This window comes from Aethalodelphis obliquidens, unplaced genomic scaffold (genome assembly GCF_003676395.1).
Source record: "Aethalodelphis obliquidens isolate GAN/ISIS:26980383/991018 unplaced genomic scaffold, ASM367639v1 scaffold43, whole genome shotgun sequence".
NCBI classification, from domain to species: Eukaryota; Metazoa; Chordata; class Mammalia; order Artiodactyla; family Delphinidae; genus Aethalodelphis; species Aethalodelphis obliquidens.
The window spans coordinates 8,696,702-8,720,868 of record NW_020837987.1 but is presented as its reverse complement, the minus strand read 5'-3'; the positions used below and the strand labels follow the sequence as shown (position 1 = coordinate 8,720,868).

The following is a 24,167-nucleotide window of genomic DNA, read 5'->3' as shown; positions in this document are numbered from 1 at the left end:
TATATATATATATATATATATATATATATATATATATATAAACACGTATTGGAAAGACATCTCTTAATGAGATGGATGGGTTTTTCCCCCAGTAGTTCATGTCTGTTGTTGGAAGGAGACAGGGTGTAGCATCAATTCTATTTTTCATTTTGTAGATATGATATTACTAAGTGGATGGAAGTGGCAGGAGTTCTGCTAGAGCAACGTCACTCCATTCTTTGAACCCCTTTTGAGTTGCAGGGAAGTTAGTCGCACTGAGAGATGCCATAAAACTTACTTTTTATGACTCCTAAGCAGCTGATTCTATGAGGCCCTCCTTCTGTTTTGTCGGGAGCAGAGCTGGAACTGATTTGATACCAGTAATGATTTGTCACCAGTAATGATTTGTCATCCATTGTCTCCATGCTTATGGTAATATTTGAAATTGTCCCTTCGTGTCCCTGGAAGTTTTCACATCCCCACGGCAGCACACTGTGTTAAGATTCGGGATTGTTCTCTTCTGTAAAGTGGGAGAAGCACACTTGCAAAAGGGACAGTGGGAAAGCAGATGCAACTCCATCAGAGGCGCATTCTCAGGCCGATCGTTTTTAGGAAGAACTCGCATAATTAGAGCCAGGATTTGTGTGGCACACTTCCCACTGGGCAGGTTCTGTTCTAAGGGCTTAACAGCTCTCATTTCATCCTCACCACCACCCTGTGAGGTGGGATCATCAAGGAAATGGAACCGCAGAGATATTAAGTAACTTGCCTGGGGTCACACAGCAGGGCAGCATGATTTGAGCCCAGGCCAGTTGACTCCTGAATTTGTACAGTTAATTGTTGCATTCTATGGCCTCTGTAGTAATTGAGGATCTCTCATTTCCTTAAAACTACTCTTTCCCTTGGACCCCTTGGAAGTTCTAGAAGACTGGGTTGTGAGGACTCAGACACCAGGCAGAGGGAGGCCTGGGGGGGTGCCTGAACCCATGTGCCCAGCACCAGCTTCAGCTCTTGTGGGTATTTTGCTATTCTCATTCATCTATCTCCTCCACCACCACCCCTTTCTTTTTTTATTTTGTGGAAATATTTTAAAGCAAATTCTAGACATGAATTTTGCCACAAATACTTTAGTAAACGTCTCCAGCAGATAGGACTTTTAAGCAACATGACCACAGTGCTGTTATTACCAACAACAAAAATAACACTAATTCTTTAACATCCTCTAATACCCAACCTGGGTTCGAATTTCCCCAATTGTCTAAAAAATGTGGTTTTTTGGCTTTAATTGAATGAGGATCCAGACCAAATCCACACTGCACTGGGTTGATTTTTCTGTATTCATTTTTATCCTGTAATAGCCCCCTCCTTTTTTTCTCCATCATATTATTATGAAAATTTTCAAATATACAAAAGAGTTGAAAGGATTTTACAGTGAACACACGTATACGTACCATCTACATTCTACGATCTGTGTTTTACTATACCTGCTTTATCACATGTCTATCCCTCTACCCACCCCTTCCTTTGTTCATGGAAAAAACAGGTCATTTATTCTACAGAATTTCCTACTTTCTGGATTTGGCTCGTTGCTTCTTCACAGTGTATTTAATTTGTCCCTCTGTCCCCTGATTCTCTTGTAAACTGGATATTAGCTCTATAATGGTGCTGTCCAATGGAACTTTGGTGATGGTGGAAATGTTCTATACCTAAGCTGTCCCATCTGGTCACCACTAGTCACGTGTGGCTATTGGGCACTTGAAATCGAGCTAGTGTGACCAAGGAACTAAATCTTCAATTTTACTTAATTTTAATTAACTTACATTTAAATGGCCACATGTGGCTATCGTATTGGATGGTGCAGATAGAGGCTTGAGTGAGTTCCGTTTTAGGGGGGGTTTTTTGTTCTTTTTTTGTGAGGAAACCACCTGTTTTATAATCTGGGATGACTGGAGTTTGGAGAGAGAAACAGGGGTTCTTTTTCATTTTTTTCTTTACCACCCTGGCCAAATATTTTAATTTACTATAGAATTACTACCACTACTACTGCATTACTGCTATAGAGTGAAGAAGCTAAAAACACTGCATTCACAAATACACTGCATAGATCACACACACGCACACACACACACACGCATTTGCATGGTTCAAATATGTACCACGGATCCACAACTTGTTACCAACTTGAATAAGGTCATTAAAGACATTACAGATAAACCCAGACCACCGTTAAATTGGAATAGTATCTTAATTATCAGGAGTAGATTAACTGTGATATGTTTGCCAGGCCCCACTGAACAGAGGGTCTCCTTGCCGCTGTACCACTTATACGTGTGAGTGTGTGTGAGCATGTGTGTGTGCATGCGTGTGGGTGGGGGGAGGTCCACGGTGTCCCCAGGGAGCAGGGATTCTTGATCCTGATGGCTGCTCTCCCTGCAGCCCTGAGCTGCCCGCCCCACAGTCACTACGAGGCGTGTTCCTACGGCTGCCCGCTGTCCTGCGGAGACCTCCCGGTGCCTGGGGGCTGTGGCTTCGACTGCAAAGAGGGCTGCGTGTGTGATGAGGGCTTCGTGCTCAACGGTGAGTCCTGCGTGCCGCTGCCCTCCTGTGGCTGCGTGTACGAGGGCACCTACCACCCGCCCGGCCAGACCTTCCACCCGGGGTCGGGGTGCAATTCCCTGTGCCACTGTGAGGAGGGTGGCCTGGTGTCCTGTGAGCCCTCCAGCTGTGGCCCACACGAGGCCTGCCAGCCGTCCGGTGGCGTCCTGGGCTGTGTGGTTGTGGGTTCTGCCACCTGCCAGGCATCGGGAGACCCCCATTACACCACCTTTGACGGCCGCCGCTTCGACTTCATGGGCACCTGTGTGTATTCACTGGCTCGGACCTGCGGGACCCAGCCTGGCCTGGCCCAGTTTGCCGTCCTGCAGGAGAACGTGGCCTGGGGCAATGGGAAAGTCAGCGTGACCAGAGTGGTCACTGTCCAGGTGGCCAACTTCACCCTGCGGCTGGAGCAGAAGCAGTGGAAGGTCACGGTGAGAGCAGGGCTGGAACATGAAGGGAAGGGGCCTGGGGTAGAGGGTGATCTGTGGGTGGAGCATGTGTAGCACTCAGGCCAGGGGCAGGGGGCACAGAGCTCTGAGTAGATGTGGGAGGCATGGGGTCTGCAAAGAGAGGGGGTGCCAGTCAGAGCCTACAGTGGGGGACCAAGACCTTCTCCCATGTAGCTCAGTCTCCACCTCCCTGCCCCTTGATTATCCCCTCCGGACATCTACCCCTTCCACTCCATCTTCCCCTCCCTCCTGGTCCCTGCTTTCATAAGGGTGTTATTACATTGAGACCTGTATTCATTTCCTGAGGCTGCTGTAACAAATTACCACCAACTTGGTGTCTTAAAACAACAGAAATTTATTTTCTCACAGTTGTGGAGGACAGAAGTCCGAAATCAAAGTGTTGGCAAGAGATGCACCGCCTCCAAAGGCTCTGGGGGAGAATCCTCCCTTTCCTCTTGCAGCTTCTGGTGGTTCCAGGTGTTCTTGGCTTGTGGCCACATCACTCCAGTCCCTGTCTTCATTTTCACATGGCCTTTTCCCCTGTGTGTCCCTGTATCTTCTCCTCTTCTGGCTCTTTTAAGGACACTTGTCATTAGATATAGGGCCCGCCCTAATCCAGGACGATCCCATCTCAAGATCTTTACCCTAATTACATCTGCAAAGACGCTTATTCCAAATAAGGTCATATTCTGAGGTTCTAGATGGACATATCTTTGGGGAACCACCATTCAACCCACTACAAGACCCTACTTTGGCCCATTTTGCAAATATGGAAACCAAGACCCTGAGAGGTGAGGTCACACAGATCTTCAGTGTCAGGCAGGGGCTTGATCTAGGGTCTGACCTCTCAAAGTGTACCCTCTGAAGCACGGCATCTCCCACCTCCCAGGTGAATGGTGTGGACAAGAGGCTGCCTGTGGTGCTGGCCGAGGGCCAGGTCCGCGCCTCCCAGCATGGCTCAGACGTTGTGATCGAGACTGACTTTGGCCTGCGCGTGGCCTATGACCTCGCGTACAATGTGCGGGTCACCATCCCAGGCAACTACTACCAGCAGCTGTGTGGCCTGTGTGGGAACTACAACGGCGACCCCAAGGACGACTTCCAGAAGCCCGACGGCTCACAGGCAGGCAGCTCCAATGAGTTCGGCAACTCCTGGCAGGAGGCAGTGCCAGGCTCTCCCTGCCTGCCCACCTGCAAGCCCGGCGAAAGCTGTGACACGGAGCTGGAGTGTAAACCTGAGCTGCAGGAGAAATACGAGCAGCAGCAGTTCTGTGGGCTCCTCACCAGCCCCACGGGGCCGCTGGCTGCCTGCCACAAGCTGGTGGACCCCCAGGGTCCCTTGAAAGATTGTGTCTTTGATCTCTGTGTGGGTGGCGGGAACGAGAGCATTCTCTGCAGCAACGTTCATGCCTATGTGAGTGCTTGCCAGGCAGCTGGAGGTCACGTCGAGCCCTGGAGGACCGAATCTTTCTGTCGTGAGTGAGGGGCAGAGAGAGGGGGAGGTAGAGGCACAGAAGGGGCAGACCCTGGGCCCTGCAGCCTCTCACTCCCAGGGGCTCTGACCTGCACCCCCTCTTTGCAGCGATGCAGTGCCCCCCTAACAGCCACTACGAGCTCTGTGCAGACACCTGCTCCCTGGGCTGCTGGGCACTCAGTGCCCCCCCGCAGTGCCCAGATAGCTGTGCCGAGGGCTGCCAGTGTGACTCCGGCTTCCTCAACGACGGCCAAGCCTGCGTGCCCATCCAGGAATGCGGCTGCTACCACAACGGTGTCTACTACGAGGTAGGGACCTGGTCATCCTGGGCAGAGCTGGGGACTGCAAGCTGGACCCCCCTCCCACTGCCCATTAGCCCCACGGCCTGTCCGCTTGGCCTCCTGAACGTCTCTCCCACCCACTCCTCTTCCCCTCGCCATGGCCCCACCGTGGTCCAGGTTTGTCCTCTCCCAGCTGTCTCCCTTCCAGCCCTCACTTTTGCTCCCTCTCGTCTACCATCCCCAAGGTAGCAGGTAGGACCCTTCCAAATATGACCATAGGTCCTGCAACTTGAAACCATCCCCTGGCTCCCCAGGTCAAGTTTCGGCTTTGTATCCAGGTCTAGATTTCGTCTCTGTGATACCAGAGGCTAACTCCCTCTGCTTCCCTCTGCCACTCTCTGAGAGTTACTCCTTTTCCTTTGATTTGAGTGTGTGTTTATCTAAAGTTTGTCTCCCTCAAAGGTCTGAGAGCTCTGTGAGGGCAGGAACCCTCTCTGTTTGCCTCCTCATACGAATAATAATCGTACTACAGCAAACAGGCGTATGGTGCTTACTGTGTGCCGGTTACTGCTTTAAGTGCTGTATGTACAATATATATGAATTTATTGATTTCTATATAATATATATACTTTTTATATAATGTTATATATAAACTTTTTATTATAAAAATTTTCACACAGGCAGAAGTCAAGAGAAGAGTATAGTAAATCTCAACGTACCCGTCACTCAGCCTTCAAAAATAATCAACATTTTCCCAATCTTATTTCATCGCTACCCACGCTTCCTCTCCATTCTGGGTCTTTAAAGGAAATCCTTTTTCATTTCATCTGTACTTTATATGGATTATTAACTCAGTTATACTTTCATAAGTTGGTGCCATTATTACCTGAAACTTACAGATGAGGAAACTGAGGCATAATGGGGCTAAGTAATTTGAGCAGAGTGGTGTAACTTGGAAATAGCAGAAACAGGCTTCAGACCCAGGCAATCTGCTCCAGAGCCTTTGCCCTTAATTCCTGTGTTTCTCCCATACAGCAGACATTTAGTAGCTATTTTGGAATAAATAAATGAGTGAGTAAATGAATGAAACTGAATGAATGAATAAATTGGGCCCCAAGGCCATGCTGTGCCTTAGACAAGGGGCCACCCTGCTGGAAGATGTCCCTTTTATGTCCTCCAGACCCCTTTATGCCTGGAACACCAAAGTTGCCAGAGTCAGCTCCCGCCCTGATAGCTGTGTCTTCTGTCCCCACAGCTGGGGCAGACTGTACTCATTGACAACTGCCAGCAGCAGTGCGTGTGCCACGCCGGAAAAGGCCTGCTGTGCCAGGACCACAGCTGCAATCCAGAGCAGGTGTGCCAGCCCTCGGGAGGCGTCCTGAGCTGCGTCACCAAAGGTGCTGGGCTGGGGCCAGGGCCGGTGTGGCTGGGGTAACAGAGGACGGGGACTCTGCAGCTGAGGGTGATATGACCCGGCTCTTCACGGTGGGAGGCACAGAGGACTAAGGATTGAAGTCTCAGACCTGGGGACCCCTATGCTGGGATTCCCAAGGCCAGGGGCAGTAGCCCTTCAGACTGGAAGGCAGGGACTCTTATGGTGGAAACCAGGCTGTGGGAACCCTCAGGGATAGGTTTCCCAGGGCAGATGGCAGAGACCGTCAGTGTAAGGCAGGGACCGGCAAACTTTTTCTCTAATTGGCCAGATGGTAAATATTTAAACTTGCAGGCCATATGGTCTTGGTCACAACTACTCACCTCTGCCTTTGCAGCATGAAATCAGCTGTGGACTTTGTAAGTGAATGGGGTGTGGCTCCAATGAAATTTTATTTACAGAAACCGGCAGCTGGAAGTGTATAGTTTGCTGGCCACTGGTATGCGGGTTTAGGCTTAGGGTTTCAGACACCATCCCCAAGGGGTAGAGGAGACTGGGACCCACAGAGTCCTGAGGTCTAAGGCAGAGACCCCACCAAAGCCAGGGTCTTGAATACAGGACCCACCTCAAGTGAAAGATCAGGATTTATAGGGACACACTCTCAGACAGGGGACACCTCTCAGGATTAAGTCTAAACCACAAAGCCACCCCACAGGACTGACTTCACGGGGTGGAGGGCAGAGAATTATTCCTGAGGATAAAGGGATATACCTCCAGAACTGACTGAGATCTCAGGGCTGATGGGCAGGATATCAGGGACTCCCAGGGACCAGAGTATCTTGGTCAGAGTCCAACAGGAGACAGAAGCCACACAGTAGCTTAAATAGGGAAAGTTTAATAGAATTCTTTGCTTGTAATAGGGATTGACTACTAAGGGATAAAAAGAACGCCGACAAACACAGGAAGAGCAGATGTAGGGAGCAGCCCCTGCCCCCAAAGGTTACAGCAGAGCACCTAAGGAAGGGAGGAATTGGGAAGACGGCCCCCACTCCAAGGCTGAGAGGCAGATCTCATTGGAGGGTGGCAGAGAGGTTGTGCAGGCTGAGCTGGAAGGTGGGAAAACCCCCACTGGGGTGCTGGCAAAACTCACTGGGAAGCCACTTGCCGGGGTGCCTGAGTGACTCGCTGGGAAACCAGCTGGGGCCAGTGAACCTCACCGAGTGGGTGTCCACCAGGCTGCTGGCCCTGCTTGCCACCAGGAGCCTGGAGAGCAAAGCCCACTGGAAGCAGAGCAGCCCCTTCCTCCTGCCGTGACCCTCCAGCACCTTCTGCTGACAAAACCTAACTTTATTGGTGGATTTGGAGCTAAGGGGCAGTCAACTGAAAACTGGCACAGGGGGAGAGAGAAGGGAGTTTTAAGGCTGGGGTCTTGGGCACAGGGGTTCCAAAAGCTGGGTTCACAGATTCAGTGGCCCTAGGAACAGTCTTGGACAAAGAGACCCTCGGAGGTAAGGCCTGAGAAATGAGATCCCCAAGGCCAGGGTCTTAGGCACAGCAACCCCAAGGAGATAGAATCTTGCACAGAGGGATTGCCAGGCTATGAGACTCAGATACAAGGACCCCAGGGTCAGGGTCTCAAATGGTGGGACCTCTGGGGTTAGTTTCTCACCAGAAAGTTCCTGAAGTACCTTGGTCTTGGGCACAGAGACCTCCAGGACCTGGGTCTCAGGTGTGGTGGCCCTCAGGAGGCTGGGAGCTCAGGTGTGGGGGAACCCGGGCCCGAGGTCTTGGACACAGAGAACCCTGGGCTGTGGATGTCCTCATGGATGCCCACAGGGCTAGCATCACAGACACAGGGACTCCTGTGTCTCTGGTCTCAGACCTCGGTCCTCTGGGGCTGGGATCTCAAGCAAGGGGACCCCAGAGCCTGGGTGTCAGATGTAGGGACCCTAGGACCTGCGTCTTGGCTGCAAGGACCTCGGGGCCTGGGTCTCAGACAACAAACAGCAGGGCCTGGGTCTCAGATGTGGGGACCTTTGACAGGGTCTTGGACACAGAGTTTCAGACGTGGAGGGGTACCCAGGGCCTGGTCTCAGAAATGGCAGACCGTAGGGCCTGCATCTCAGATGGGAGGAACCTGGAATCTGGTCTCACCCCCAGTTGCCCTTAGAGCCAGTATCCCTCGCACAGATTGGGGCAGATGCTGGGAAGTAACTGGCCGTATGCTTGGCAGCCCCTCAAGGTCCTCTCTCCTCTGCCCCCAGACCCGTGCCATGGTGTGACGTGTCAGCCACAGGAGACATGCCAGGAGAAGAATGGCCAGGGTGTGTGCGTGCCCAACTACGAGGCCACGTGTTGGCTGTGGGGCGACCCACACTACCACTCTTTCGATGGCTGGGACTTTGACTTCCAGGGTACTTGTAGCTATGTGCTGGCATCAACCAGCTGCCCAGGGAGCAGCGCCCAGGGCCTGACATCCTTCACTGTCACCACCAAGAATGAGAACCGGGGCAACCCCTCTGTGTCCTACGTGAGGCTGGTCACCGTGACCATCCTCAACACCACCATCTCCATCCACAAAGGCGAGATCGGCAAAGTCCGGGTAAGGATGGCCCCTGAGCCCCCAGGTAGGGTGGGAAGGGTCCTGCCAGCCACAGTTAGGAGCTCAGTGCTCTCTCTCTTCACTTAGGCCTGAAACAAAATGGCAGCAAGAGCAATAATAATTACAACAAAAACATCACCCCTCTATTGGGAATTAAATGAGTCTCGCCCTTTGTTAAGGGCTTTAATGTAGGACTTAAATTTTGCCTTTTTAGAATTTGCCTTTTTAGAGATCTGGGTTTGAATCCAGGCTCTCCTTATGAGCTGTGTGATGTTGGGCAAATGACTTGACTTGGTGGGCCTCAGTTTCCTTATCTGTGAAATGGGGATCATAGCAGGCCCTGCCCCACAGTGAGGTGATGCATGTAAAGTGCTCAGCTGAGGGTCTGACCCAGGTAAGCACCCTTGACTGTTTGTGAGGGAACAAATGAGAGGCCCAGAGCCTCCGACATGAAGAGAAATTGAGAGAGATGGAGAGAGAGAGAGATGGATTGCCCAGAATAATGGAGATGCAGATTAATGTCAGCTCACAGGGAGAGAATGAGGTACGGAACAGAGCAGGCCCTCAATAAACGATGGTGAGTGAGTGGAAGAAATGCCCAGACACACAGAGATGCACAGGAGATGATGAGAGGGGGAGGGACTAGGTGAATGAGACCCAGAGAGATGGACCTAGAGAGAGAATGTCACACACACACACACACACACACAGATGCAGAGAGAGATAGTGCACAAGTGAGAGAGACACAGAGAAGGGAGGGGGCCCAGAGAGAGAGACAAATGAGAGAAACTCATAGAGAATCCGGAGAGAGAGAGAGAGGTCTAGATGTAGAAAGAGGGAGAGAAACAGAGAGAGAGAGAGAGAGAGAGAGAGAGAGAGAGATGAGGGAGGGAGACAAAGATCAAAAGAGAAACCCAGGGCTTCCCTGGTGGCGCAGTGGTTGAGAGTCCGCCTGCCGATGCAGGGGACATGGGTTCGTGCCCTGGTCCAGGAAGATCCCACATGCCGCGGAGTGGCTGGGCCCGTGAGCCATGGCCGCTGAGCCTGCGTGTCCGGAGCCTGTGCTCCACAATGGGAGAGGCCACAACAGTGAGAGGCCCACATACTGCAAAAAAAAAAAGAGAAACCCAGAAAAAGCAACAGAGTGGGCTTTCATTCTCCAGGGCCTGGACTAGAGCAGATGTCCATAATGTTTGTCAAATGACTATATGACCAGCAGTCACGGGGAAGGCCTTGGCAGCTCCCAGCCACGGCAGGACGAGCAAGGGAGGCAGGGGGCCAGAGCCGGGTCTCGGCATCTCCAGTGACCTATGTTTGCCTCCCTTCCCCCTCTTCCCCCAGGTGAACGGCGTGCTGACGGCATTGCCTGTCTCTGTGGCCGGTGGGCAGCTTTCAGTCACCCAGGGCGTATCGAGAGCGGTGCTGGCCACCGACTTCGGGCTGCGGGTCAGCTATGACTGGGATTGGCGAGTGGAGGTGACGCTGCCCAGTAGCTATCACGGTGTGGTGTGTGGGCTCTGTGGGAACATGGACCATAACCCCAGCAACGACCAAGCCTTCCCTAACGGCACGCTGGCTCCCTCCATACCCGTCTGGGGCGGCAGCTGGCGGGTTCCAGGCTGGGACCCACTGTGCTGGGATGAATGTCAGGGGTCCTGCCCAACATGTGCCGAGGACCGACTGGAGGAGTACAGGGGCCCTGGCTTCTGTGGACCCCTGGCCCCTGGCTCCGGAGGCCCCTTCGCTGCCTGCCATGCCCACGTGGCCCCTGATAGCTTCTTCAAGGGCTGCGTTCTAGATGTCTGCCTGGGCGGTGGGGCCCAGGACATACTTTGCCAGGCTCTGGCTGCCTATGCCGCTGCCTGCCAGGCTGCTGGGATTGTCATTAAGGACTGGAGGACGCAGGCCGGCTGCGGTGAGTGCTGGGGGACAGAGCAGAAGCTGGGGGCAGGGGTCCTGTCTCTTTGGGGCTGGTTTGGTTTCACTCCAGTCCTTCTGGGTCTGTTTGTTTGGTTTTTTCTCTCTGTCTCTCTGTTTTTGTTATTGTCTCTCAGTCTCTTGGCGCTTGTCTCTGTGTCTCCCTTTGATTGTCTCTCATCCTCTCTCTCCCTGTCTCTGTGTCTTTCGTTGTCTCCTGCTCTGTCTCTCGTGGTCTCTGTCTGTCTCCTCCTACCCTATCCTCAGACCCCACCTCCTGACACCATTCTCTCCCTTTCTTTCCCTCCCACTCCTTCATCCACCCACAGAGCTCTCCTGCCCAGAAAACGGCCACTACGAGCTCTGTGGCCCCCCCCTGCCCAGCCAGCTGCCCGTCTCCTGCACCCCCCACCGCCTCTGCCCCATGTGGGGGCCCCTGCACCGAGGGCTGCCAGTGTGACTCAGGCTTCGTGTTGAGCACCGACCGCTGCGTTCCCCTGGATGGTGGCTGCGGCTGCTGGGCCAACGGCACCTACCACGAGGCAGGCAGCGAGTTTTGGGCTGATGCCACCTGCTCCCAGCGGTGCCACTGCGGGCCTGGCGGTGGCTCACTGGTCTGCAAGCCTGCCAGCTGCGGGCTAGGTGAAGAGTGTGCCCTACTGCCCTCAGGCCAGCATGGCTGCCGCCCTATCAGCACAGCTGAGTGTCAGGCCTGGGGTGACCCCCATTACATCACCCTGGATCGGCACCACTTCAACTTCCAAGGCGCCTGCGAGTACCTGCTGAGTATGCCCTGCCACAGACTACCCCCGGGGGTAGAGAACTTCACGGTCACTGTAGACAATGAGCACCGGGGCAGCCAGGCCATCAGTTACACCCGCACTGTCACCCTGCACATCTACGGCCACAGCTTCACCCTCAGTGCCCGCCGGCCCCGACAGCTGCAGGTGAGGGGTCAGTGGGCCAGGCAAGAGCATGTACCAGCCCTGGAGTTGCCTGGGACAGTTAGGGGTCTGCCACTACTCTGATTGCCTTTCACAGGTTAACAGGGCAGATGGAGGGATCGAGAGAGAGTATAGGCCTTGGAGCTGGATGGCTTGGAGTAGTGGCTTCCCCATCTTGAGCCTTAGTTTATTCCTCTGTAAAATGGGTCTAAGAACAGTACCTGCTTCAGAGGGTAGTGTGAGGAGCCAGTGACATCGTGCCTATAGTCGCTTATTATTAGTACTACTATTATAATTACAAGGGGGGAGGTCACGTGCACAGGGACCCTACCAGCCACCCCCCCCCCACCCCCCCCCCCCCCCCCCCCCGCCACTAGATAGTGGAGTCGGGATTCGAACCTGTGCCTGCGACATTCACCACCCCCACTCCCACCCCGACCCTGTAGGTGGACGGCACGCTGGTGGCGCTGCCCTTCCAGCTGGACTCGCGCCTGCGCGCACACCTGAGCGGCGCCGACGTGGTGGTGACCACGGCCACGGCGATCTCGCTGGCTTTCGACGGAGACAACAACGTGCGCCTGCGCGTGCCGGCGGCGTACGCGGGCACCCTTTGTGGCCTCTGCGGGAACTACAACCAGAACCCCAACGACGACCTGAATGCGGTGGGCGGGAACCCGGACGGCTGGCAAGTGGGCGGCGCCGAGGGCTGCGGGGAGTGCGTGCCCGGGCCGTGCCCGCAGCCCTGCACGCAGGAGCAGCAGGAGCCCTTCGGCGGTCCCGACGCCTGCGGCGTGATCTCTGCCCCCGACGGCCCGCTGGCTCCTTGCCACAGCCACGTACCGCCCACGCAGTACTTCCAGGCCTGCTTGCTGGACGCCTGCCAGGCTCAGGGCCATCCGGGAGGCCTCTGCCCTGCCGTGGCCACCTATGTGGTAGCCTGCCAGGCCGCTGGGGCCCAGCTTGGCGAGTGGAGGCGGCCGGACTTCTGTCGTGAGTACTGATCCATGCATGGGCCGTATAGCAGGGGGCTCCCCTCCTCCCCCCTTCCCAGGGCTCTAAGACAAGAGCCTTCTCCTCGGTGGGGCTTAGGCACCACCCTGCCTCCCCTGAGCCCAGATATCTCCTGTGAAAGAAACACCTTGGCGTTCACACACTGAAATATACCAGGTCACATTCTGCAGTGGTAGAGACTCAGATACACGTGGTTGGAAACCCTGCGTCCAGCACCCTCTCAGGATTCATGTGCTTAGATAGACTGGGGTGGCTGACCCTGTCCAAGCTCCACAGCTAGATAACACCTGGTCAGGTAGATTCTCTCAGCTACCCCTGGTCAGAGAGACCTAGAGAGTTACACCTGGTCAGATGCCCCTAGACGGTTTTAAACAGGGAAATACACAGGGTCGGATAGAACTGGTCCCCTAACCTCAGACAGAGACTCCTCTGGTTAGAGACACTTGATCACATTTACACTGAGACACACTTAGGCAGATATACCCATGTAGAATCAGGACCCTGACATAGCCCCAGGCAGATACATACAGATTCAGGTCAGATAGTCCTGGGCAGTTCCCCTCAGACAGATCTCCTGGTCAGATTTATCCTGTCAGCTTCACCCAATCCACATACATGTGGTCAGAGTCACACACTGACAGACCCTGTCGTCGAGACCGTGAGAGGTTCCAGGTCAGACACTGACAGTCAAGCGTACTCGTGTGGATTCGTACCCCAAGGTACATCCGGCCAGATTCACACCCTGAGATACAGTTGGTTCCTGCATATCTTGGTCAGATATATGGGGTTGGATTCACCCAGTCAGATCGACTTGATCTTTAGAAACACTTGATCCGGTTGACACACTACCTGGGCAGAGAGACCCCAGGTCCCCACACTGAATCCCCCCGTTAGATGTAGTGGATCAGACACCCCGCTCAGATCCCCGGACAGATTCACTCACGAAATGTACTCAGGCAGAACATACAGATTCACCTGGGCAGGTTCTCCCGCTCTGTGCCTCCCCTGTGTTCCTCCCTCATGCCTGCCTGGCTCATTCCCCTCTTGTCCCCACAGCCCTCCAGTGCCCGGCCCACAGTCACTACAAGCTCTGTGGTGACTCCTGCCCTGTGAGCTGCCCTAGCCTCTCAGCGCCCGAGGGCTGCGAATCCACCTGCCGGGAGGGCTGTTTCTGCGACGCTGGCTTTGTGCTTAGTGGAGACACCTGCGTGCCTGTGGGCCAGTGCGGCTGCCTCCACGAGGGCCGCTACTACCCGCTGGGCAAGGACTTCTACCCGGGTCCTGAGTGTGAGCGGCGCTGCGAGTGTGGGCCGGGCGGCCAGGTCAGCTGCCAGGAGGGCGCGGCCTGCGGGCCCTACGAGGAGTGCCGGTTACAGGATGGCGTCCAGGCCTGTCGCCCTACAGGCTGTGGCCGCTGCCTGGCCAGCGGGGGCATCCACTACATTACCCTCGACGGCCGTGCCTATGACCTGCATGGCTCCTGCTCCTATATCTTGGCCCAGGTCTGCCACCCACAGCCTGGGGACGAGGACTTTACCATTGTGCTTGAGAATAATGCGGCTGGAGATCCCCAGCGTCTGGTGGTTACTGTGGCTGGCCAGGTTGTGGGCCTGGCTCGAGGGCCACAGGTAAGTGGACGTGGCCTTGCCCTGGGGATCTGAGGGCAACCTGGTCCCACCTTGGAGGCTCTGAGGGGGACAGGGCCCACCCTGGGGGTTTTGAGCGAGATATGACCCTGCCCCACGGGGGGACTGAACAAGACACAGCCCTGCCCTGGGGTCTCTGAAGGGGACACGACCCTACCCTGGGAAGTCTGGGGGGGACATGGCCCCACCCCAGTGTGACTGAGAGAGAGACAGCTGCATCCTGGGAGTCTGAGGGAACTGCCTTACCTGTGCTTCTATGAGCCCTGACGCATCTGACCCTCCATCCAGGTCACTGTGGATGGCGAGGCTGTAGCCCTGCCTGTGGCTGTGGGCCACGTGCGGGTGACCGCCGAGGGCCGGAACATGATTCTGCAGACCACCAAGCAGCTGCGTCTTCTCTTTGACGGCGATGCCTACATCCTCATATCCATCCCTAGCCCCTTCCGTGACCGGCTTTGTGGTCTCTGTGGGAACTTCAACGGCAACTGGAATGATGACTTTGTCCTGCCCAGTGGCGCCATGGCCCCCAGCGTGGATGCCTTTGGAGCCGCATGGCGGGCACCCGGCTCCTCCCAGGGCTGTGGCGAGGGCTGTGGGCCCCAGGGCTGCCCCCTGTGCTCAGCAGAGGAGACGGCGCCCTATGAGAACCTTGAGGCCTGCGGGCGGCTCCAGGATGCCAAGGGCCCCTTCTCGGCCTGCCATGCAGCTCTGAGCCCCTCTGAGTACTTCCGCCAGTGCGTGTATGACCTCTGTGCCCAGAAGGGCAACAGTGCCACCCTCTGCCGCAGCCTGTCAGCCTACACAGCGGCCTGCCAGGCAGCTGGCGTGGCCGTGAAGCCCTGGAGGACAGACAGCTTCTGCCGTGAGTGTCCATGGGCCCCTGGGAGGACTTCAGCCCAGGCTCGGGGGTACCCTCTGGCCTGCTCCCTGTCCTGTGTGCATCTCAGGAGCAGTCCCCAGCTCCTCCCACAGCACACCCTGCTGGCTTCCCTCCTGCCTGGCTGACCGGCCCTTCTCAGACTCCTTTCAGGGGCCTGCTCTCCTGAGACCTCAGATGCAGTTCTTCTCAAGGCCCATCCGGAACCTTTTTTGTGGTGACCTTGGAGGGTGGGTCGGGCAGGTCAGAAGCTCACACAATAAAGCCTGAGTCTGTGGCTCACCCAGTTCCTCCAGGATGGGACCGTAGCCCCTCAGATCCTTTAAGACAAGGCTGCAGCTCCCTCAGACGCCCAGCCCAAGACTGTACCTCTTAGATACCCACAGTTAGGGCTTATCTGTTTCCTTCAAACCCCCAGGACAGGGCCATGTCTCCTTGGACTCTCCTGGACAAGGCAGTGGCCACTCATGCCCCCAGGGCAGGGCTGTGTCTCCTTCATTCTCCTCAGGGTAGGACCTACATCCAGGCCCATACCTACCCTTATAGCCTTAGATTTGTCCTCGGTGCTGGCAGTAGACACTGCCTGTCTCCATGTCTGACCTCTCTCCTGACTGCCAGCCTCATGGGTCCAGTGACCTCCTGGACACTTTGCACTTGGTGTCCTCAGGGTCCCTCACACACCTCCTGTGTTCCTGTATGACATCAGCATTTCACCCCAAACCTGGTCCTCCTATTCCTGATCCTGGTCCTCATCGCGGGGCAGCCACACCACCCACCAGTTGCTTAGCCAGAGCCCAGGCCCTCACTCTGGTTGCTTCCCCTGGGTCCTCACAGCCCCCATCCTGGCCCTGACCCCTCTGCCTGTGCTTGCCGCATCCTGGCCCTGACCTTCTGTCTGTATTTCCCCAATGCAGCCCTGATCACACTGGGCCATCGCTATCTGTCCCACTGACAGATAGAGCAGGGCCTGGAGCTGTCTTCATTGCCGTGTCCCCAGCACCGGCAGCCCAGAGCTGGGTGTGCAGTAGGCCCCATTCATTATTCAGTGGCCGTGTGTAGGCATGACCCCACCCTGCCTTCTCTCTCCGCAGCGCTCCAGTGCCCTGCCCACAGCCACTACTCCATCTGCACGCACTCCTGCCAGGGCTCCTGTGCGGCTCTCTCTGGCCTCACGGGCTGCACCACCCGCTGCTTTGAGGGCTGCGAGTGTGACGACCGCTTCCTGCTGTCCCAGGGTGTCTGCATCCCTGTCCAAGACTGCGGCTGCACCCATGACGGCCGATACTTGCCAGTAAGCAGGAGCTTGAGATGGGCAGGGAGGCTGGAGGGGCTTGAGGGGGACTCAGAGTTTCTGTGCTGACCCCCTCGAGGATGGGGACAGAGAGGCTGCCACCACTTCCCTGCTGTGTGACTCAATGTTAGTAACGTCCCTGTGTTAGTTTCCTGTGGCTGCTGTGACGAATGACCGCAACCCGGTGCCTTAAAACAAGAGAAATTTATTCTCTCACAGTTCTGGAGACCAGAAGACAGAAATCAGGATAACTGGGGCAAGATGTCGGCAGGGCGGCACTCCCTCCAGAGGCTGTAGGGGAAGAGCTGTTCCTTGCCTCTCCCAGCGTTTGGTGGCTGCAGGCATTCCTTGGCTTATGGCCATGTCACTCCAATTTCTGCTTCCATGTCGCATTTCCCCTCCTCTTCTGTATGTGTCATAAAATTTCCCTCTGGCTCCTCCTTATAAGGATACACTTGATTGTGTTTAAGGCCCACCCAGGATAATTTCAGCATCTCAAAAATTCTTAATCACAACTGCAAACACCCTTTTTCCATGTGAGGTAACATTTACTGGGTCTAGGACCTGATGTCTTTGGGGTGGCCATTATCGGACCTACTACAGTCTCCTTCCTGAGCCTCATTTTCTCCATCTGTAAAATGGGGTTAGTCATCATCCTTGCACCATAGGTGTCTGAGGAATCGGGGGTGATTGTGCTTGAAAGGCACCCACTGAGCACTGGGCCTCACCCTCCATGTTCATCACACTCAGTAAAAATAATAGTAATTTATAGCAGAGCACAGCTACAGTCATTTAATAATGGAAGCGAAAGTTAATAGTTGATTTACTTTTGTGATTGATATTTTTTGAGTCCTTACTATGCACCAAGTTTGTTATAGACGTCATTTGATAGTAACAGCGATTCTACGAGTCACGTACTATTGTTATTTTCCCCATTTTATGGATGACAGAGAGAAGTCAGCCCAAGGCTACCTGTTAGCAAGTGGGGAGTCTGGGATGCACACCCCAGCAGCCTGGGCTCACCTTCTGAACTACTAGGCTGTCCTGCTTCTTCAAAAGCATATTTATCAAATAAAGGAAAGATGGATTACCACATCCCTTCCCTGTTCCTCCCAGTTTTATTAATGGCAGAAAGGTAGGCTAGAGTGTCTAGAAGTGCAGGACTTCTGCGGAAGAAGATGCCAAACTACTCCTACTCCTTCCTTCAGGCCTCACCGCCTACAGGAAGCCCTCTCTGATCCCCTAGGTGGGGTTAGGCTCCTCCTCTGGACCCCCACAGACCCCTGTGCTTCCCCATGCCAGCCTTGACCACTCTGCCCGTGCTAGGTTTCTTGGATTTGTAGGTCTGATATTCAGGGGAGAGGTCTGGGCTGGAGACATAAATCTGGGAGTCATCAGTATAGAGATGGTAATTTTTTTTTAATTAAATGTATTCATTTTGTTTAAAGCTCTCAAACTTTTATTTTTAAATAATTCAAATTTAAGAAAAATTACAAGAATAGTACAAAGAACTCCTGCCTACCCTTTACTCAGGTACTTCGAATGTTGACCTTTTTTGCCACTTTATCATCCCCCCTCTCTCTCTCTCTCTCCATATATATATATGTTTGTATGCATACACACATACTGCTTTTTCTGCACCATTTGAGAGTATGATGCAGACATAGTACCCCTTTACCCCTAAATACTTTTGCAAGGATTTCTTAAGAATAAAAAAACTCATTTGATCTGACCACAATACAATTCAAAGTCAGAAAATTAATACTGACTTGATACTGTTATCTAACGTAAAGGTTTTATTTGAATTTCACCTGTTGTCTCAATAATGGTCTCTATAACAATTACCCACACCCGACCCACACCCTGGGCCAGGGTGCAGCTGAGGATCAGACACTGCTTTTAGTCTTCATGAGATTTGGTGAGATCACCAGGTAGTAAATGGTAGATAGAGAAAGAATAGATCTGAGGACTAAGCCCTGGGCAGGATAGTGTTCAGGATTTGGGAGATGAGGAGGAACTTGAAAATGCAGTGAAGAAAGAACAGCCGGTCAGACAGGAGAAAACCAGGAGAAAGTCCATTTCCTGGAATTGGGTTTCCAGAGCCCTCTGTTCTAGGCTGGGGGTGCCAGGACTCTGGAATATCTCCAGTGCCCACTCCTACCTGTATCAGTTAGCTTTTGCTGGGTTGCAAACCACCCCCAAGACACAGTGGCTTAAAACAACGGTTTGTTTAGTTCACAATTCTGCAGCTCTGCAGTTTGGGCTGGGATCAGCAGGGCAGTTCTTCTGCCACCCCTGGGCTCACTCATACATCTGTGGTCCCCCAGTGGGTCAGCTGAGGGCTGGCTGTCTCTCTTCCACGGGGTCTCTCATACTCAGGCAGGCTAGCCTGTGGTGTCTGGGAAGGGTTCCGAGAAAGAGAGAAGAAATCTGTAAGGTCTCTTGAGGTCCAGGCTTGAACCTGGCACAGCGTTGCTTCTGCTGCATTGTAATAACCAAGGCATAGTCTTAAGGCCAGCCCAGATTCGTGAGGAAGGGGAAACTCCATTTCTTAATGAGAGCTACTGCAAAGTCACTCTGCATGGGCCCAGAGGGTTGACGGGTTGTGTCTGTTTTTTCAGTCCACCGCACCACTGTAACCTGGCCCCTTTCTGTGCACAGGCGAACTCCTCCCTGCTGACCTCAGACTGCAGCGAGCGCTGTTCCTGCTCCTCGAGCACCGGCCAGACGTGCCAAGCGGCCAGCTGTCCGCCAGGCCGCGTATGCGAGGTCCAGGCTGGCGTCCGGGACTGCTGGGTCTCCCGTGGCCTCTGTTCCCTCTCTGTGGATGCCAACCTCACCACCTTCGATGGGGCCCGCAGTGTCGTCAGCTCCCCTGGCATCTATGAGCTCTCTTTCCGCTGCCCAGGACTACAGGAGACCGTCCCGTGGTACCGTGTGGTTGCTGATGTCTGGCCCTGCGATAGCAAAGCTGCAGTTCTGGGCCACGTTCACATCTTCTTCCAGGATGGACTGGTGACTGTGACCCGAAAGAAGGGCGTGTGGGTAAGCCTGGACACAGGGGGCATGTCTCCCCTGAGCTTTGTTCTTCCTGTTGCAGTGTCCCTACATTCCTGGCAACCCAGCAAGGCATTGCTGTCTGTTTTCTTTACAGATCTCTGCAGTTTATTTCTCTGGATTTCTATTTGTGTCAGTACTTCAAACTTAGTCCCTCTATTCTGGCTGAGCTCTTGAAGAGCAAAAGCACATTCAAGTAACTTACTAGTTTTGATTTTAGTGTTAACCAAGACTCTGTTGGTTGCAAGTGACAGAAAACCAAATTCAGAGTGCCTTGAGTAAAAATGAATTGACTGGCCCACATAACTAGAAAATCCAGGGGCAGAGCCTCAGGAGTGGCTGGATCCAGGTGCCTGGCAGTGTCGTCGGAATTTGTACCTCTGTGTTTTAGACTTGCTGTCCCCCAAATCAGCTTCATTCTCTGTGACTCCCCACAACATACTCATGAGACAGGGACTATTATTATCCCCATTTTACACAGAGGGGAAACTAGGGCCCCGGAAGGTGACATCATTTACCCAAGTCACTCAGAGAGTACCCGGGAGATCCAGGCTTTGAACCCACCGGCACCCAGGCTCTGAACCACTTCGATGGGAATGGAGTGTGGTGGTGACTGTGTGGATATAAGGGACCAAGATGGACTCCAGGTGCAGTGCTCAGTGGGAACACCCTTTGGACTCTATCAATCCCAGGCCACTCGACCCTTCCCTCAGCAGTCTTTCAGCTTGCTCTTAGGGCCCCCTCAGGCCTGTCATTGTTTGCCTCATGAGTCCATTCCAGCCCCAGTGGGTTCTCCCTTCTGCCCCTTGACTTCTGTTGACTTACCACTGCCTTGCATTTACCAAACCCCACAGTTCTCACCACCCCAATTCCAAATTTCTAGGGAGAGAATCTGGCCAAACTGAGGGCTGTTGCTGACTCAGTCTAATCATCCGTGGCCCAAGTAATAGAGCCTAAGACCCAAACACAGATGTCAGGCTGCCCTAAAGTTCCCATGTCTGTTTCCATGACCTGTTCATTGATTGCAGAGACATCCACTGGTGTCCTCTGGGTCTAGGGGGGCGATAAAGCCAATGCTCCCCCAGTGAATGGTCTGTCTACATCCCTCCACCAAGGCATCGAGCTGGTCCAAGACTCAGCCCTGCTGAAAGCAGGGAAGCTTGAGTTCTCTTGTTAGTGTAATCCGGACCAGTCCCTCTTTTTCTCTGGCCTCTGCTTGATCCATAATTCAGGTGAACAGACCCCTGCTCTTGACCTTCCCTTGCTCCTCTATCAAGAAACGATTCTCTACACAGCAGATGTTCTAGAAATGTGAATCAGATCAGGGCATTCTGCGCTTAAAACTCTACAGTGACTTCCCAGAACAACATTCCAAACTCAAGCCACCTCCCTTCCATGGCCTTGTGTGATCGGACTGCTGCCAGCCTCACCAACCTCATTTCCTACAGCTCCTTCCCTCATTGGCTGTGCTGATAATAGGCCAAGCTGGCCTTTATCCTATTCATACAGCAGAGCAAGCTTGTTCCCACCTTGGGGCCTTTGCATTCGCTGTTCCCACTGCTGCAATGCAGATTTTCTAAGAGTTGGCTCCTTCTCATCCTTCAGACCTCAGTTCTGGCATTGCTTCTACCGCGAGGCCTTTCCCAACTACCTATGGAAGCTCTGACTCCATCCCAGTCTCAGTGCTGTTACTCTGTTTTATTTCCTTCAAGTGCTTATCACTATCTGAGGTTATCCATTATTTCTTTGTGTTTGTTGCCTTTCTCCATTACTAGAATACAATCCTCAGATGGGCAGGGATCCTGTTCATCTTGATCATCACTTTGTCACCAGTACCCAGATCAGGGCCTGGCACCAAGAGGGTACCCAGGAAAAGTTTGGTTTTGTGAATACATTCATCCCTGTTCCCTCCGCACCAGGCCATGTGCTGGGTAACACAGATAACTCAGACCCAGTTCTTACATCGTCGAAGCTTGCAGCCAGGTGAAACTTTCCGTCCATCTCTCCAACTATCCTTCACTGCATCCATCCCTCCTTCTCTCCTCCTTCTACGTCTCTTTCCTTTTTCCCTCTCTTCCTCACCCCTCCCCTCCCTCCATTCCTTCCTTCCATCCAACCATTTATTCACCCACCCATCCATCCATCTTTTCAGACCTATCTGCCTATCTTTCCAGTCTATCCACCCACCTCTCCAATCATCTGGCAGAGGAAGAGTCACATGAAAAAGCATTTAGAAAAAAAGCACTTTTCTTTGAAACAAGGCTTGCTAGGGAATCTAACTTCAGAAGGGTTAACTCATCGAAGAAAACAGACAACAGGACTTCCCTGGTGGCACAGCGGTTGAGAATCTGCCTGCCGATGCAGGGGACACGGGTTCAAGCCCTGGTCCGGGAAGATCCCACATGCTGCAGAGCAACTAAGCCCGTGTGCCACAACTACTGAGCCTGCGCTCTAGAGCCCGCAAGCCACACCTACTGAGCTTGTACGCCACAACTACTGAAGCCCATGCACCTAGAGCCTGTGCTCCGCAACAAGAGAAGCCACCGCGATGAGAAGCCCGTGCGCCACAATGAAGAGTAGCCCCCACTCGCCCCAACTAGAGAAAGCCCGTGTGCAGCAATGAAGACCCGATGCAGCCATAAGTAAATAAATAGATAGATAGATAGATAAATTAATTTTTTTAAAAAAACCAACAGACACAGTTATTTAAAGGGGAAAACTCACGAGGTTACCAAGGTTACTGAGTTCACAGCCAGTGATGGAGAAATATAGTCATTTTCTCACATGATCATTATACTTGCTAGGTCATTACTTGTCTTCAGACATCAGCATTGAAAAAATAAGGGATGAAGCTGCCTTGTTAGGGAACCAGTAACTTACAGGAAATGCTCAAGTGTTCTTTTCTTTTGTAAACTAGAGTCAGACAGGATGATGCTGGGGGTTGACTGATTGTTTGTTTGTCTATCTGGTACAAGTGCTTCCCCCCAACCCCGGCCGCCCTTGGAATGTTGTGTGCACACCCGCTTATGCATTGATCCATCTGTTCATCCATCCGCTCCCTGTCCTTCTATCCGTCCATCCACATCTCCAGCTACCTTAGGTCTCCATCTCTCCATTTGGTGCAATCATCCAGGTCTCCATCTCTTTCAGAATCCGCATCTCTGCTTCCACTCCTTGAACTTGTTGTCTTCCTTGGGCTCTCCATCCTAGTAACACCCCAGCTCTCCTGTGGTTCCAGCTCACCTCTGTGTTTCACCCACCCTCCCCCAACCACCAGGTGAATGGTCTCCAAGTGGATCTCCCAGCTGAGGTGTTAACGTCTGTGTCCGTGAGTCGGAATCCTGATGGCTCCGTGCTAGTCCAGCAGAAGGCAGGGGTTCGGGTGCAGCTTGGCACCGATGGGCAGCTAGCTGTGGTGGTCGGCGATGACCATGCTGGGATGCTGTGTGGGGCCTGCGGAAACTTTGACGCGGACCAGACCAATGATGGGCATGACCCCCAGAAGGAGACAACACTGGAAAACTGGAGAGCACAGGACTTCTCCCCATGGTGAGGAATGTAGCTTGGAAGCCAGGCTAATTGGAGCAGGGGCACCTGGGTCCTCATGGGAAAGGGGCAGTCAGGATGGGTGCTCAGTCTACAAAAAGTGCTAAGTGTCTGTCTCTTGCAGTCTGGACTGATCCGTCATCCACCGGGGAATGAGGACTTCAGGACCTGAGCCCCCTGGAGGTTGCAATAACTGAGGGATGCACTCTGTCACTGTATGTCCCTCATCCACTCTACCCCTTTGCTGAGCCACTGAGGCCAACTGGGAAAGCATTGAATAAATATCTTAAGCTAAGCTGCATACCAGTGTGCCTGTCTTATGTCTTCTCATCCCTGACATTCCTTCCTGCACAGCAGGTGTCAGATGCCTGGGGAATCTGGCACGTGATGAATATTTGTTGGCAGGTGAGGGGATGGATGGATGGAGATAGATGGGTAGATTGGGAATAAGATGGGTGGGGAAATGGGAAAATGGAGAAATGGAGGATTAGAAAAATGGATGGATGAGAAGATGAATAATTGCAGGGAAGAAGTAGAAAATGAAAAGAAAGATCAATAGATTCTGACTTGATCGTTTATAACCCTGGCACGTTAATGTCTCTGTCATTCGGTTTCCTCATGCGTTTTAGTCCACTCAGGTTGCTGTAACAAAATACCATAAAATGGGTGGCTTATAAACAACAGAAGTTTAAATTTCTCACAGTTCTGGAGGCTGGGAAGTCCGAGATCAAGGCATCAGTAAATTCGGTGTCTGGTAAGAGCCTGCTTTCTGGTTCATAGGTGGCTATCTCATGCGCCCTTGGTGGAAGGACAAGGGTATTCTCTGGGCCTCTTTTATAAAGACACTAATCTCATTCACGAAGGCTCCACCCTTACGACCTATCACTTCCCCAAGTCCCCACCTCCAAATATTATCACATTGGAGATAGGTTCCGACACATGAATTTTGAGGGGACACAAACATTCAGCCAAAAGCATCATATTTAAAGTAGAGCTAAGGATGGGACTTCCCTGGTCCAGTGGTTAAGACTCTGCACTCCCAAAGCAGTGGGCCCGGGTTCGATCCCTGGTCAGGGAACTAGATCCCCGCATGCCACAACTAAGAGCCTGCATGCTGCAATTA

The 24,167-nt window shown here is 53.3% G+C and overlaps 1 protein-coding gene across 1 annotated transcript in view; it reads left to right on the top strand.

Annotated features, from left to right (window-relative positions):
- The window catches only part of FCGBP (Fc gamma binding protein), a 42,696-nt gene extending 19,351 nt beyond the window's left edge, over positions 1–23,345 (top strand). The window contains 15 exon segments of the mRNA XM_027079534.1: positions 2,416–3,008; positions 3,916–4,501; positions 4,609–4,808; positions 6,037–6,178; positions 8,418–8,755; positions 10,097–10,670; positions 11,002–11,042; positions 11,044–11,619; positions 12,063–12,606; positions 13,684–14,255; positions 14,562–15,135; positions 16,242–16,441; positions 19,103–19,486; positions 22,776–23,047; positions 23,169–23,345. Of these exon segments, the coding sequence (XP_026935335.1) occupies positions 2,416–3,008; positions 3,916–4,501; positions 4,609–4,808; positions 6,037–6,178; positions 8,418–8,755; positions 10,097–10,670; positions 11,002–11,042; positions 11,044–11,619; positions 12,063–12,606; positions 13,684–14,255; positions 14,562–15,135; positions 16,242–16,441; positions 19,103–19,486; positions 22,776–23,047; positions 23,169–23,178 (5,606 nt within the window). The 3' untranslated portion in view covers positions 23,179–23,345.
- Positions 23,346–24,167: the final 822 nt, after the last annotated feature.